Source organism: Filicampus tigris, chromosome 14, assembly GCF_054856515.1.
Source record: "Filicampus tigris isolate MCC_2025a chromosome 14, RoL_Ftig_1.0, whole genome shotgun sequence".
Classification (NCBI taxonomy): Eukaryota; Metazoa; Chordata; class Actinopteri; order Syngnathiformes; family Syngnathidae; genus Filicampus; species Filicampus tigris.
In genome coordinates, this window is record NC_141230.1 from 7,753,976 (window position 1) to 7,768,452 (window position 14,477).

The 14,477-nt window shown below is 38.1% G+C and overlaps 1 protein-coding gene across 1 annotated transcript in view; it reads right to left on the reverse strand.

Annotated features, from left to right (window-relative positions):
* The window catches only part of LOC147136186 (contactin-associated protein-like 5), a 123,358-nt gene that overhangs the window by 40,545 nt on the left and 68,336 nt on the right, over positions 1-14,477 (reverse strand). The window contains exons 10-12 of the mRNA XM_086051859.1: positions 13,585-13,738; positions 4,416-4,522; positions 1,072-1,191 (exon numbers count right to left, since the gene is read on the reverse strand). Coding sequence (XP_085907985.1) covers positions 1,072-1,191; positions 4,416-4,522; positions 13,585-13,738 — 381 coding nt within the window. The remainder of the gene's footprint in view (positions 1-1,071; positions 1,192-4,415; positions 4,523-13,584; positions 13,739-14,477) is intronic.

The following is a 14,477-nucleotide window of genomic DNA, read 5'->3' on the forward strand; positions in this document are numbered from 1 at the left end:
TTTTCTATGTGTTTTATAATAATAAATACAAATCAGTAAATCCTCCTGGATATATTTAGCGAATGTCACCATAAAGTGCTCGTACTCCAGGCCGAGACGATGAAGGTGGCTTGTAATGCAGACATATCTCAGCATCACAGACGAGGCCCATCTGTGCATTCGCTGACATTTACCATCCGTGCGAAACCTAATTAATTCCCCTCTGCACCTGTCAGTTCCCCCGCCCACCATGGGCCCCGCAATCCTCCTCGTGAAAACTAAGTAAGAAAATAGCAAACAAACAGTATTTCCATCTCGCTGATCCTTTGTTTGTACAGTAAAATTAGACAAGGAGTTCATGTTAACCGAGCTTGCAATACATGGTGTGTGCGTGTTTACTCTTCCTTCGAGAAAATCCCCACTCACGTCATGATTATGCATAACAGGTCGTCATGCTGAGAGCTATTTGCATCTGGGATGTATTTTATAATTGAGGTCAAGTCGAGGGATCTTCATGTAAAGTTAAGACAAAAAAAAAAGCTGGTGGAGAAAGTGGCATCTCGCCACCTGCGGCGCGTCTACCTTCGCGAAGATGAGATAGTTTCTGGGCAGTGTCAAAAGCAAGTATTTGTGTGTTAGGTGGATTCATTCAAATATCGATGGATACTTTAGACTCTGTTTCTGGATTAGTAATTTCATGAAATGTAGGTGAATATTTTGTGACAATTTTAGTTTATCATATTTTCTAAAGATGTACATTTGGTTACATGACAATGTATGTGGAAACTAAATTTTGTATCCATGCAACTGTTTCTTAAGTAGTTTTATAATTATACAATTTGCCCAAATTCTACCTAGAGTTTTAACCCCAACGCCCACCTCCACCAACCACAAAAATTTAAACACTCAAAAACACTAAGGTAATGAAAATTCCTTTTGATCTATTAGACGAAGCATCCACCTTAATGATTTGAAAGTATTAGCATTGCTCTCTAGGATACTGGCATTTTATTCAATTTAATATAGGATATTTGCAGTATTGCACCTCAATAACTGGAATCGTGTTGTTGTCCTCATCACGGGAGGGCTCACCTGTCATGTTACAGTACACCTGCGTGGCCCCTAGGGGTCCGCTGCCATCTGGGTCGATGGAATAAAACCCTGAGGAGCCGCCGGTCAACTTGTAGGCTTCGCAGGACGACTCGTAGATGGCTGCAAAAGTGGAACAATTTTCAACTCTAATAGTCCCATTAACTCTAAATGAAAAATAATACTTGGTGGACTTTATGATCCTGATGTGATTTCATCGACCGTTTCCTGATCTATTTCTTCTGCAGCTACTTTGTGGCTGACCTCTGTCTTTGTGCAGCAGCTTTAAAGAGGGCAGGGATTGCTGATGTGTTTTATATATTGTACTGTACTCGGAAATGAGGCATAGTTATGAGAAAAAGTCTCACCTTAAAAAAAATATACAACGCCTACGCCCACAAGCCACAATTTGCAAAGGTTATGTTTAGTCTTAGTCCTTCAGAGATCCTTACTCCTAATATACTCAATAGCAAATAGTATTTTTTTTAGTTTTTCCAATTACTTTTGACATATACTGTACATCCAATGTTAATTTCTGAGAAAGAAGACAAATATGTCAATATGATTATTATTGCAGGTGCATATTGCTGTGGTGTGGAACTACACCCCAATCACTCTGAGAGCTGTTTCTGGTATTTTGACATTGCTGCCTCACCCATTTGCTTATGAAGGTATAACTAATGGTGTTGACACTTAAATGCACTTAAAGAAGCAAATATTCTCATGGAGATGAATGATCATACTAATAAAATCGTTCGACGTTCACTTGTGATGGCAGTGTACTCTGCTGGGAAGCTTCAGCATCAATAAAACATTTTATATTTACATACATTTGGCAAGGAGCTTTTTGTTTGTTGTTTGAACAAGACGTATCCAAAAAGTTCTGAGCGGATTAGGATGAAAGCTTGTGGCATTGAGCCAGGGAACACTTGAGGTGATTTTTGATGTTGAGCCAAGAGTTGTTGTTCTTTTGTACTCCAAGCTGGGAGACTGTGGGAAGTTTCAGAAAATAATGCATTTTTAAAAAAAAAGTAAATTGACGGAAATTCATAGCCAGAGGTGGGCGTTCCATCAGACTGCCAGTGCGTCAGTGTTTCCGTCAGTATTTCAGGCCAACCCGTGCCGACCCACCCCATCCCTTGTCGCCGACAGCCAATCAGCTTCGAGAACGTAATTTCAACATCAAACACAGGCGCCGGACAAACAGACACGCTGGCAAATAAAGAAAAAATAATAAACAAAAACCATGCACATGCACAGCGTGGTGATTGGCCAAATCAAAACACATGTCATTGAGGTCTGTGGGACTGAAAGGTATACAACACAGTTTTAGTATTTTTCTTCAGTATTTGGCTGAGTGTCAGGTGTGCAGCACCTGCGCGCGACCTAGTACCGGTAAATCCGTTCTTGACGCCGTTTGTCTGTCGCCGACTACTTGGATGGACTGGGCCGGCCTGAAATACTGACGGACTCACCTCCGTTGATAACTGCCCAGCTTATTGGGCAAAGTAAGTTTCAATGTACTGGTTGAAAGAACAGTAAGTACAAAAGCAAAATTCCATTAAAGTATAACCATATGCTATACGTATGCATGTATAATACTTGAGCATAATGTAAAGAGATCCAATGAAGTTAAAAGCATCAGAAGACGTGGCTTTTTTTTCTTATTTGAGATGCCACCACAATGTAATGGTAATGCAATGAGAAAAAAATGTGCTGATAACCACATAAATGATTGCGACATTAGTACACTATAAGCAATACAATTCATTTAATAAAGGTTAAGCTAGGCTAGCATGAGTATCACCTGACAATCCTGTCCATTACTCTCCATTTCTGGTCTTTTCTGTGTCTTCAAGGTTTGAATAGTCACTCATTTGTTTAGTTTTATTTTATTGTGGTTGGTTTATGTTCGCACTTGTATAATAGAGTCATGAAGTGAATTGTGTTTCACTCTATACAGTATTTATTATTGTGGTCCTAAAACTGCACTGCGAGCTGGTTCTAATATTTTGGCTGTTTTGGGGTTTGAACCCCCCCACAAATGAAAAGCCCCACAAATATTACACAAACCAACCAAGTGTGCAGGTGTTTCTAATGCTGTGGCCAAAGAGTGCAATATTTTCAAGGGTTTGGTTATACGTGTTTTGAATTTTTCAAAGGAAATTATTTAGCCCCAAGTGGCGTGCATAAATTCAGCAACATTCCTAACTTTCCCTAGCAGCCACTCATGGGAAAAAGTTTTGCTTTTAGGGGTCACTTGAGTTTAAGCTTCCTAAGTGAGAAGCAGATAAGAGTGGAAGTATCACAATTTGAAAAATGTAAACTATATGTGCCTCTCAGAAAGACGCTTTACTTATTCTCACCTGTCATCCACGGCGGCTGTGCTTTTAATACATACTCATTTCTGCCTATTTTTAATTCAAGGGATGCTCCTGTCTGTCATGTTCCATCACACATTTAAAAAAAAAAAAGGAAGAGGTTTGTGTTTGCCAGCATAAAAATAAGTAAATCAGTATTCTGGAGCAAGAGATACCAGCATCTCCATGGTAAATGTCAAGGTGATGATACAGGATTGTCAATATGAAAATAAAAAACAAAAACAATGTCAAAAGTGTAGGAAAGTCTAATAATAATGCTATTTATTGCCTGTATGACAAACCCACAGAGTGAGATTAGTCATCTTGCCAAGTACAATCAGGGCTGCTACCCCGTGTCTTTCTGTTGAAGGAATGACACATCGCCGAGGAGCAGAAGAATACACTGCATATATATAAAAATAGTACCTGTCTATAGGCCGGTCCGCCTCTAATATATATATATATATATATATATATATATATATAATATATATAATATATATTATATATATAATATATAGGCCGGTCCGCCTCTAATATATATATATATATATATATATATATATATATATATATATATATATATATATATATATATATATATATATATATATATATATATATTAATTAGAGGCGGACCGGCCTATAGACAGGTACTATTGTTTCCCCTCCGGAAAAAAAGGCAAATGACGGATGACAGAAGGGTTTTTATGCTACAGACGGATGATGTATAACGGACGCTCAATTTTTAATAAAATGCCCAGCTCTGTATATGTATATATTTGTATATGTATATGTATGTGTATATGTATATGTACATGCATATATGTATATGTATATGCATATGTTAATGTATACCGGTACATACACACAATGTCAAAACAAAACCTTTTAATCTACATCAAAAATAAAGCAAGTGGTAATGGGAATGTACAAAGCAGGTCAGAGCGGGCAGGTAGGAAGGTGATAAAAATGAAAGCAACTCACAGTTGTGACAAGTCGCTCCCGAGTATCCTGTTCCGGAGCAGTCGCACGAAAAAGTGCTCCACGTCTGCGAGCAAAGGCCGCCGTGTTCACACTTGTTGGGAACACACCTGCCACACAACAACACCACAACAACACATTGAAAAATGTTGGTAACCCTCTGCTAATATGCACCAGCTAAGTTTATATAGTGGATCCTCTAAAACAATTTGGAATTTGAGTAAATACAGCGTGAAGGTCATCAAAGAATCGACCCTGCATTGTGTCTATTTTATTTTATTTTTTATTATTTGGGGATGAGAAGGTTGCAAAACCTCAACAAGGCCTGTTAAGAATAGAAGCAACAGTTGCAGGTACTTAGGGCCAGCAAGCCCTGCTCTTTTGGCCTAATCACACTCAGAAGCACTGACTATATTTACATCCCAATTGTAATATTTGTTCCATGAAACTATATTGATTTAGCTTATAACCAACTGTCTGTTCCTTCCATTTCGGAGAATTTGTCTTGGCTGCATTGCTTCCAGAACTGTGCTGTTTTGGATGCTAGATTTGTTTTTTTAGATTGGATGTCTGATTTCAGCCTCTGTGTACTGCCATGTAAATCTAATATGGATAGGATCTTCATAATCAGTAGTGCTGACTGACAATGGGACTGTTTCTTTAACCACTCAAATTTCAAATGTGTCCTCACAGGGCCAGAGCTGGCCCTCAAAGACGTCAGTATTGTTCGTGCTGAAATTGATTGGTCAGAGCAAGCCATATTCAAAAAGCAGAACACTCATACACCCTACATTAAGACACGTCTTATTAAAGTTAACAGATTGTTTTATTGTTTGTGTCTTTTATTATTAACAGTGATTAGCATCTTTGAAAACTGGTATGATATTGAGGTACAGGATGTGACTTCCCTTCACATTATGCCTACACCATTAAAATTAAGACCTAGTGTTGTTTGCAAGTTTATTATTCACAGTTATTATCTTATTTTTACACTTGTGACAACTCATAATGTAAAAAAAGGTGCACCTGCAACAAGACTCACTGCCAAATTATGCACTAATCATTAATGTTAAGACTGTATACATTTTACGATTATCTGTTGTTGATGTATTTGTACACTTGCGTAACATTTTATTATTATATTTGCCAAGCAGAAAGTAACATAAAACTTTAGAATACATAAAGACTAGCATTAACATACATTTAATGTCCGTTACTTTTAATTACATGTCTGTCAGGCATCTTCAAAGGGTGAGTGCTTTTGGGTAATTTTGTTTTTATTTAGCTTTATGTGACAGTGCTTGGTTAATTTAACACACATATAACCACCAAGATAATAACTAATTGTGAATGTGACTTAAAACATTGCACGTATATCATCCTTGTCCAAAGTCATTTTGAGCCATATGGTGTGCAATGGGTGCTAAAATGTCAGCAATTCTTGATTAAACACTAACATTTTATGGCATTAGAACATATGTTTCTAACGCTATATATATATATATATATATATATATATATATATATATATATATATATATATATATATATATATATATATATATATATATATATATATATATACACGCCCCAGTCTAGCCTTTCACCTAAAGCCAGGTGGGATAGGTTCCAGCTCAGAACAGAACAAGGTATAGAAACTGATTGGACGGATATTTTGAGGATACAGTTGATCACTCATATAAAGTTCATACCGCATCTATGAAGCTGACATAAGTTAGGGATTTTGGTGTAAGAAGCCAACGTTTGCTTTGATGTCGGCCGGAACGTGCACCAGCATGCATGCAGCATGGCGCAGCACGGTCAGCCAAATTCCCAAACATGTTAAACCAGACTTGCACCAATAGGAAAATTAAGAAGCACCAGGTTTTACACCAGAGCACACATGTGCTGTCTATGACAATAGAGCCCACGGTATCTAGGGTAACTATGATATGCTATGGTGGTTCAAATGTGTATTCGTTATGTCATTTCCTCAAATACGGATTTTTTCTTTAAACTTCATAAATGTCAACTCAATGTGCCATGTTTCTTTAACACCTACAATATATTTTCCAATTAAATTGCAAACATACAAAATCAAACACTAACGACCTTTTTTCATAGCCGTTGATTAAAATAAGATGTACACTGTACATCTTAATTTAATCAGCATTGTACAGTATTGTCTATTCGAATACAATCCAGAATAGGCTTTTTAGCCACAATATTTAAAAATATTCGACTTTTTGCTCACTTAAAACTAAAAACAAGTACAAATAAACAAAACAACAATGACAAACCTTTACTTAAACTGGCCCTCATCATAATTTTTTTCATATTACTGTCCACATTGATGAACATCCCCACCCCCCCACCCGCAAGCAAACATAAGCCAAGGAACGATTTATTGTTTAAAACATTTTATGGAACTATAATGAAACCTCCCTCCAAAATACTGTTAATACCTGGATTGGAAATGAAAAAGGTGGCCGCGAAAATACTTTTTGGGTTGACGCTTCCTAAATCGGAATCGTTAGGAATCTCAGTGCGTCTTTACTCACTAATGGGCATGATGTAAAATACTGTATCTATTGAGCTCTAGTTATTTCTCTGATCAGGTTGCTATCTTATTAAATGTCAACATACAAACTGTTAGCGTGTTACCATTCAACCTCTCGCATTCTTAATCGCATTCACCACATCAGCACATATCTATGAAAAAAAACAAAAATAGTTCAATAGGGCAAGCCATAATAAGAATAAAACTGTTACAAAATGACACAGGTTCTTTAAGAAATGTCTTGGGAATTCTTCTAGTTCTTGTTATCAAAATAATGATTACTGTTAATAATTATTGTTCAGTTCATTTGATCTCCTGAGCATAAACTCCAGTGTTTGTTTACTCACACTGGTCCTGGCACCAAATCCACAGGATCCCTCTTGACTATCATTCTTTATTCTCCACTTTGGAACACAGCCCAAAAAAACACACATACACAATAATGCCCTTGTCCAGTTTTGGTAAAAGGCTGAGGCTTGTTAAAAGAATTCCTCTAACCTTGACACCACAACAGCCGCTTATTGGATTTCAGCACAAAGAGTAAGTCACACGTCTTCTTGATTGACACCATCTCTCGTTTTTAAAGTACACATCTGTAATTTCAAACACTTTCACCCACTTTCCCCTGAGTGATGCGTCAGAAACGACGCGGCTATCCGATTGCAGCTTAATTACGAGCTATTCCTGTCGTTGTCTTGGGAGAAACAGATGGATTGAGTCTGCTGTTCCCTGCAAAACCTGGCATGCATTGTTGATCACAATGAAGGCAAAAACATCTGTTTAGTGGACTCAGCGAGTAAAACATACCCGACAAATGACATCACTGCCTCTGACCACTTGATTGTTGTAATAATAGAAAAAAAATGTCACAGGCCACACAAATGATTTATTCCACAACACTGTTTACTTTATCACCACTGAAAAAAAATGTAAGAATTGTGTTTTAACATGGATCGACAAAATTATTGTTTTTCTGGTCCTGCCACATTTGCTGTGTTGCTATTTTTTGTTTGGCAGAATTCACCTACAATTTAAAAAAGGGTCATGTACAAAAATAAAATAATGTCTGTCTGAGTTATATGTTAAATATGATTTGGTTTGTTGTAAAAATAACAAAAAGACGGGGTTGCTATTAGGTACGTGCATTTGACTGCATCCCTCTGCTCGACTATGGGGAACGTTAGCAACATGGGGTAACAAGTTTACTGTATCTAATATATTTTTTTGTCTCTGGTTGTTCTCAACTCCATGCCAGTATTGTACTGAGCAGAAAAATGCTACCCTGAGGAATTTTGTGAAAGGGTGGATGCTTCGCAAACTAAACATAGTTGATGTCATGTTGACTTCTGCAGAATACAAGCTTTTCACCCTATGCTTACGGGGGTGGCCGGACACCCTGCCGAGAAAAAATATTTTGGCTGCTCGTATCTATAATCTTGTTCTTTTAGTCATGAATCACAGCTCTTGACCAAAGCTAAAGGTTGAACATATTTCTTCTTCAACATGACAGATGGAGAGTCTGTACCATTCTGCCCGTCGACCATCTTGCTCTATTCTTCCCTCGCTTGTGAACAAGACCCCAAAAATGGGGCTTGATGAAGACAACAGAACCACATCATCTACAAAACGCAGAGAATTAATGCTGAGGTCGACAAACTGGACCACCTCAATGCCTCATCTGCAGCGAGAAATTCTGCCCGTAAAGTTGAACAATCCTCAATTGAAACAAATCCAACTACCGGTACTTGCGGTCTGGTACTTCAGACCTTATTTAGAGCACCTGACCTCTGAACTTTAAGGCTACTGCTAACCAGTCGCCAACCATAATCTTTGCGCAAGTTGTACATTATTGTATTAAACAGTACGTACACAAGATACATAGTGTAGTCGTAGTCCCATCTGCTATACACACACAGAGGTTCCTGGGTTTAATCCCCAGAGGAACCACCTTGTTTTTCTTTAAATTCCCATACATGATTAACAATGGATATCTTATCCGCGGCGGAAATATTAGCATTACATTAGCAGCCAGGCTTGATTAATGCTACGTGTTTTATCTCCTGGAAGACATATTACCTCCATTATAGCTGCGTAGAACTGCACTGCATCCTGCTGACAGTTGTTTCTAACGTTTTGACCCTCTTGCACAGCTGAATAAGGTTACCAAAATATTAGGAACACCTGCAGTGCAGTCCGACACCACAGGTGGCCTCAACTGTAGCTAAAAATAAGCCTTTAACGGAGGACTACACAATCGCTATTTATGTTGAGGGCTGCCTTTGGCTCTTACTTTCTTGCTGCATAATGGCCCATAAACATTGAAATTGCCTTAAAAGCCATAAAGTGTCCGCTTGCTGTTATTAAATCTGATTATTTCCTCGCTTTTCAATCGTTAAAAAGTACACATTTATTGTTGTGGAGGGCGGCAGCCGGACTGTCTAGTCAACTAAAATACACCCTGCATCAACCACATACAGTGGTGCTCAGAATAATAGCAGTGTTTGAAAAAATTTGAGTTAAGCAGAACAAAATTATTTCCATACATGCACTGGGAACACTACGCACTCTCTTCTAAATCAACACATGAAGAAAAGAAAAACATGAAATTTCCATGGGGTGGACCAATTTCTGGCATTTGTAAACTGCTTTTCCAGCCCAGGACCATTGGAACACATTCCCCAATTTGGCTTCATTTTTTGGTATTGACCTCAGAAACAGCATTTTTGGTGTCACCCCACAAGTTCTCTTTTGGATTTGTGTTATTGGGCTGTCCAGTCCAAGGTGGCTCTAGTAGGCATAACCGCTTAATTGGATGTTCCTGTCACCGCGCTTGCCGCCGCCATCGGGGAGTGTGTCGCCAGTCGACTTCCACAGTGCACTTGACACACTTTTGTTAGCATATCGACCTGTTACACTGAAACTAAATAGGTGATTGACAGGACAGTAAAATCTTTAAAGACTTTTCTGTTTCTACCGTACATCTTCGGGTTTGTGAAGAAAATGCGAGAGTTGCTAGTATTTCAATAGCTTGGAATTCAATTCTTCTTTATGTTCTGCAAAAAAATTAATTCATTTCAATTTGGAACAGCATGCACAGTTTTCCCAATGCACTTGCATGTAGGGTAATAAAAGCTGCAAGTCAATTTAATTCAATTGTATTATTTATTTCAGGCTCTAGGTTAATAAAAGATGAACAGTTAAGAAAACACATTAATCTACTCAACTATTCCAAGAGGATTCCAGCACCTCAACAAGCATAAATGTTTTCAAGTGAAATTGAACCAATTAATGAAAAATCATATAATGAAAACATCATATTGACAATATATATATATATATATATATATATATATATATATATATATATATATATATATATATATATATATATATATATATATATGTATATATGTATATATATACATTCCAATTTCTCAGTTAATCTACATATATATGTATATGTAGCTTTACCCATTTTAAAGTACACTAAAATTATTCGGAACCCAACTGTTTATTATAAACAATTACAATCTTCACTTTGAATGGGGTCATTATTTTGAAACCTTGTATACCAATTTTTCTCAGTTAATCAAAGGTATTGCTGAGAGAAAAAAAAGGGATTTAAAAATAAGTATGCGTACATTTATACAATATCTGTTAGTAGTCACCGTGTCCAAAGGGAAGAAGCTGGAAAGCAGCAACATTCCCCAGGGAGTTAACGAGGAGGGAAAACAGCAGCTTTACGGATATTCCCAGCCACATCCGGACCTTCACGAAAGGTGGTCGGCCCGTCACACCTGTTTCAGCAGCCCTGCAGCTGAGCGAGCTAATGAGGGATGGCGCACCACACGCCGGGCGGCGAGTAGCAAGCTCGTTAGCATAGACCTCTGCCAGGGAAGACCGTCACCCGCTTTTTGTTGCCGCTTAATTGGATGTTCCTGTCAGTGCGCTTTTGCCGCCGCCATCGGGGAGTGTGTCGCTAGTCGACTTCCACACTGCACTTGGCACACTTTTGCTGCCATATTGCATCTTCCATTTGTTTGAATCCACAGTTATTTTAACACCATGAGCATTTGTCTGTATTCACCACTATGAGAAGCACTGGCCCACATTTCAGCCTTCTAATATTTCTAAACGGGCTAAAATCAAGTTAATGTTTTTTGACAGATGAATCCTATTGGGAATCCCCCGCTAGAGCTGGGCGATAGGATGATATCCTTGTATATCGCAAAGACGACAGAAAGGCTATCATGCCACTTATCGCGTCTGTTGTCCACTTTTAGCTGAATATTTGCATTTTTAAGATTACGGCAAACTGTGAATAATAAGAACAGCAGAGGAAGCTTGATTTGATGGACAAAAGCTTTCCCTTACTATGCTTGTTCCACACAGCTGGGACCAGGTGACAGTCTGAAGAAAATACCAGGGAAGTGGCAATCCACCCTACATGACAACATTAGCGTGCAAAATTAAATCTAACTGACTACTTCGAAGTTGAAGACAGTGACGACACACGAACAAGGTAACAGAATGCAAAACCCGTACGTACATGTTTCAAAGTCTAATAAAGGTGCTGGTCAGAGATCTCAAAGCTTATATGTGGACACATAAAAACACAAAGAACCTGTACGAGGAGAGAGTTCATGTGCAAAGTTGACTCAGTTCCTTAATTGTTAGATTTTTAAGGAAGAAAACTGGAAAAAGGAAAAAGACTAAAGTGACATTTTTTCCTTCGTTAAATGAAAGTCCTTGTGAGAATACTGTTTTATTATTTATATTATTACACTGAAGAGATAGTAAGAAATATTTTGTTAAAGCTGGATTTTCTGCAGAAGAGGTATTATTTAGAACATTGTCATATTTAAGTAGGCTTTCAAAAGACAGGTACTATTATTTATTATTATTTTTTTATATATTCTCTACACATACAGAGGAGGCATAATTTAAATTAGGGCTGCACAACATATTGAAAAAATACTGCCACTGTAATAATGGCACATGCTGTGCAGAATGTAAAATGCAAAAGACGTGAAATAAATTCATTTGGAATTGTATGCTTGACTCTAACTTTGACCAATCAGATGCAGAGGTGGGCATTCCATCAGACTGACAGATTGGTCCTTCAGTCCGTCACTGACAGACGGAAGTGGGTTTTCATCCGTCAGTGGAATCGTCGCTAACCGCGTCCATCAGTAACGGTCTGTCAATCCGTCACTCGCGGCTACCCGTGTTTCTTACGTTTTTTTGGGGAGACCGACTGACGGACCAACGGACTTCTGACGAACTAACTGACGGACCTATATGACGGACTGACTGACGAATTGACCGACTGCCGATTACAATTCAGTTTGTCGAATGACAGATGGGTACCCTGGCCGCTGACGGACAACAAATGACGGACCAACAAAATTTTGCAAAATGTCCACCTCTGATTAGATGCAACCTTAAATCCATCCAATAAGAGTAAAGTATGTCGGGGCATTACTAACACTAAAGAACTTAATTAGATATGAATAAATTATTTATATTGTATTTTCCCCATGAATAAAATTTTTTTTTCCCATTAGATAATAAAGATGTAATTTCTTTAGGTACATGTTAAACATTGCCATAATATTGATATTGCAAAATGCAACACCCATATTACATATTGCAAATTTTTCCAATATCGTGCAGCCTTGCTTTAAAATTATTAGAGTTATAAAGTATGGCATCTTTGAGTGTCATTACAGTATCTCGAGACCAGGCCGACTGTCCTCTTTTTGGGAAATCAAAATACGGTCACCCTATGCTTGGGTGATTGAGTACACTTTGCACAGAGGTCTGTCTGGAACTGTGTAAGGAGGAGGAGGAGCGTATCCAACTTTGAACAGCAAAATACTAGGCAATTAATAAGTGTCAGGAGAGAAAATTATACAAAAAAAATCCTACACACATACATAACAGGACTTGTGATGGATCATGTTATGGTGTACGGGGTATGGAGTGGCTTAGCAGATCAAAAGTACATTCATATTGAGGATAAGTGGTTCTGAAAATGGATGGATGGATATGGTATATTGAATACATAGAATATCACTAATGTGATTTAATCTGTTTTCACAAATTAGTCATGAGTTTCAAGATTCAGGACTAATTAACAAGGTCTGCAGAAGCTGGATAATGATCCTGATCATTCGAATCAGGTGGGTTGCACCAGGATGACTTAGAAAACATGCCGGATACCGGCCCTCGAGGGCTGGAATTGCCCATACTTGCTCCAACAGAATGCTAATTGTCATTTAAGAGGCTGCCTCTAAATAAAGTAAGACTATCTGCAATACTGTTCATTTAACTAATCTGCAGCATGTGGGACCATGATGTTCTTCTGAGGGACTGCCTAGGTGTCTCAGTAGGTACAGCTGTTTTGATTTGAGTTGAAATGGGTTTAGCAGTATATGAACAATCGATAATTAATTACTGAACACTTACGAACTGTTTTTATTTTGAGGAAACGAAGGAGGTGCCTATTAGCGATGTGGTATTTATTTATTCCAAGTGGGTGATGCATCTGGCACCAATGAGAGTGGAGGTCATTATTTGAGAAATCATAACATCAAAACTGGCATCTACCTGTCCGTTATGGCGCACGTGTCAAAGTGAAGGTGATTAAAGTTTCCCAGCATGCCTTGCTCCACGTGGCTGAGGTTGACTGGCTGGCCGTTAATTGAGATGAGCTGCATGCAACCCTGGAAGGCCGGGGACGGACAGTCAGCAGTGGGACATCCTGGAAGGAAATGACACCATGTAGGATACTGCATGTTTTTGAGTTTTACTAGCGCTCGAGATATTTTCACCATGATGTACTTCTGGCTGGGGGAAGATGCATTAATAAAAACATATTAGTTTGAATTCGTGTCAGATGAACAGTACATGTGATACAAAGTAAATTGCTTGGAAGGGAGGCTGTAATTTACATTTCAACATTTAAGTTGATAAAAAAAATTGACATGGTGGAAATTGAAACACTGGAATTAACATGATCATTGAGGGACTGGCTAGTTCATTTTCTGCAGCTGAGATTAATAATGGCACAAATGCTCCTTTCATGAGAAAACAGATACTATGCTATAAAGCTGATGTTAGCTAGGTTTACTGGCACATTTTGATAAATAACTCAGAGCCAACCCAACCAAACATTTTATATGTACCTAAGAGAAAATGCCTTCCACAAAGCCAATGATCAAGGTTTAAGTTTGGAGTGTGTCTGTTATAATCTGTATTTTGCTTGGATTTTGGTATTTTCAATTTTGGTCAGGTCTTGTGTTATTTTTTTTCTTCACGCAGTGTTGGCATAGCAGTAGGTAAGACAGACCATTCACAGAGCTGCAAGTCAACTCATCTGGAAAAGCCTGGGTCAGACTCACCACTGGCAAGAAATTCTGCCAGCTTTTGTAGTGCTCCGTGTGTCTTCATACTAATTTACCTCCAGTGATCTTACTTTTGTGTTTTGTCTTACTCAGTTT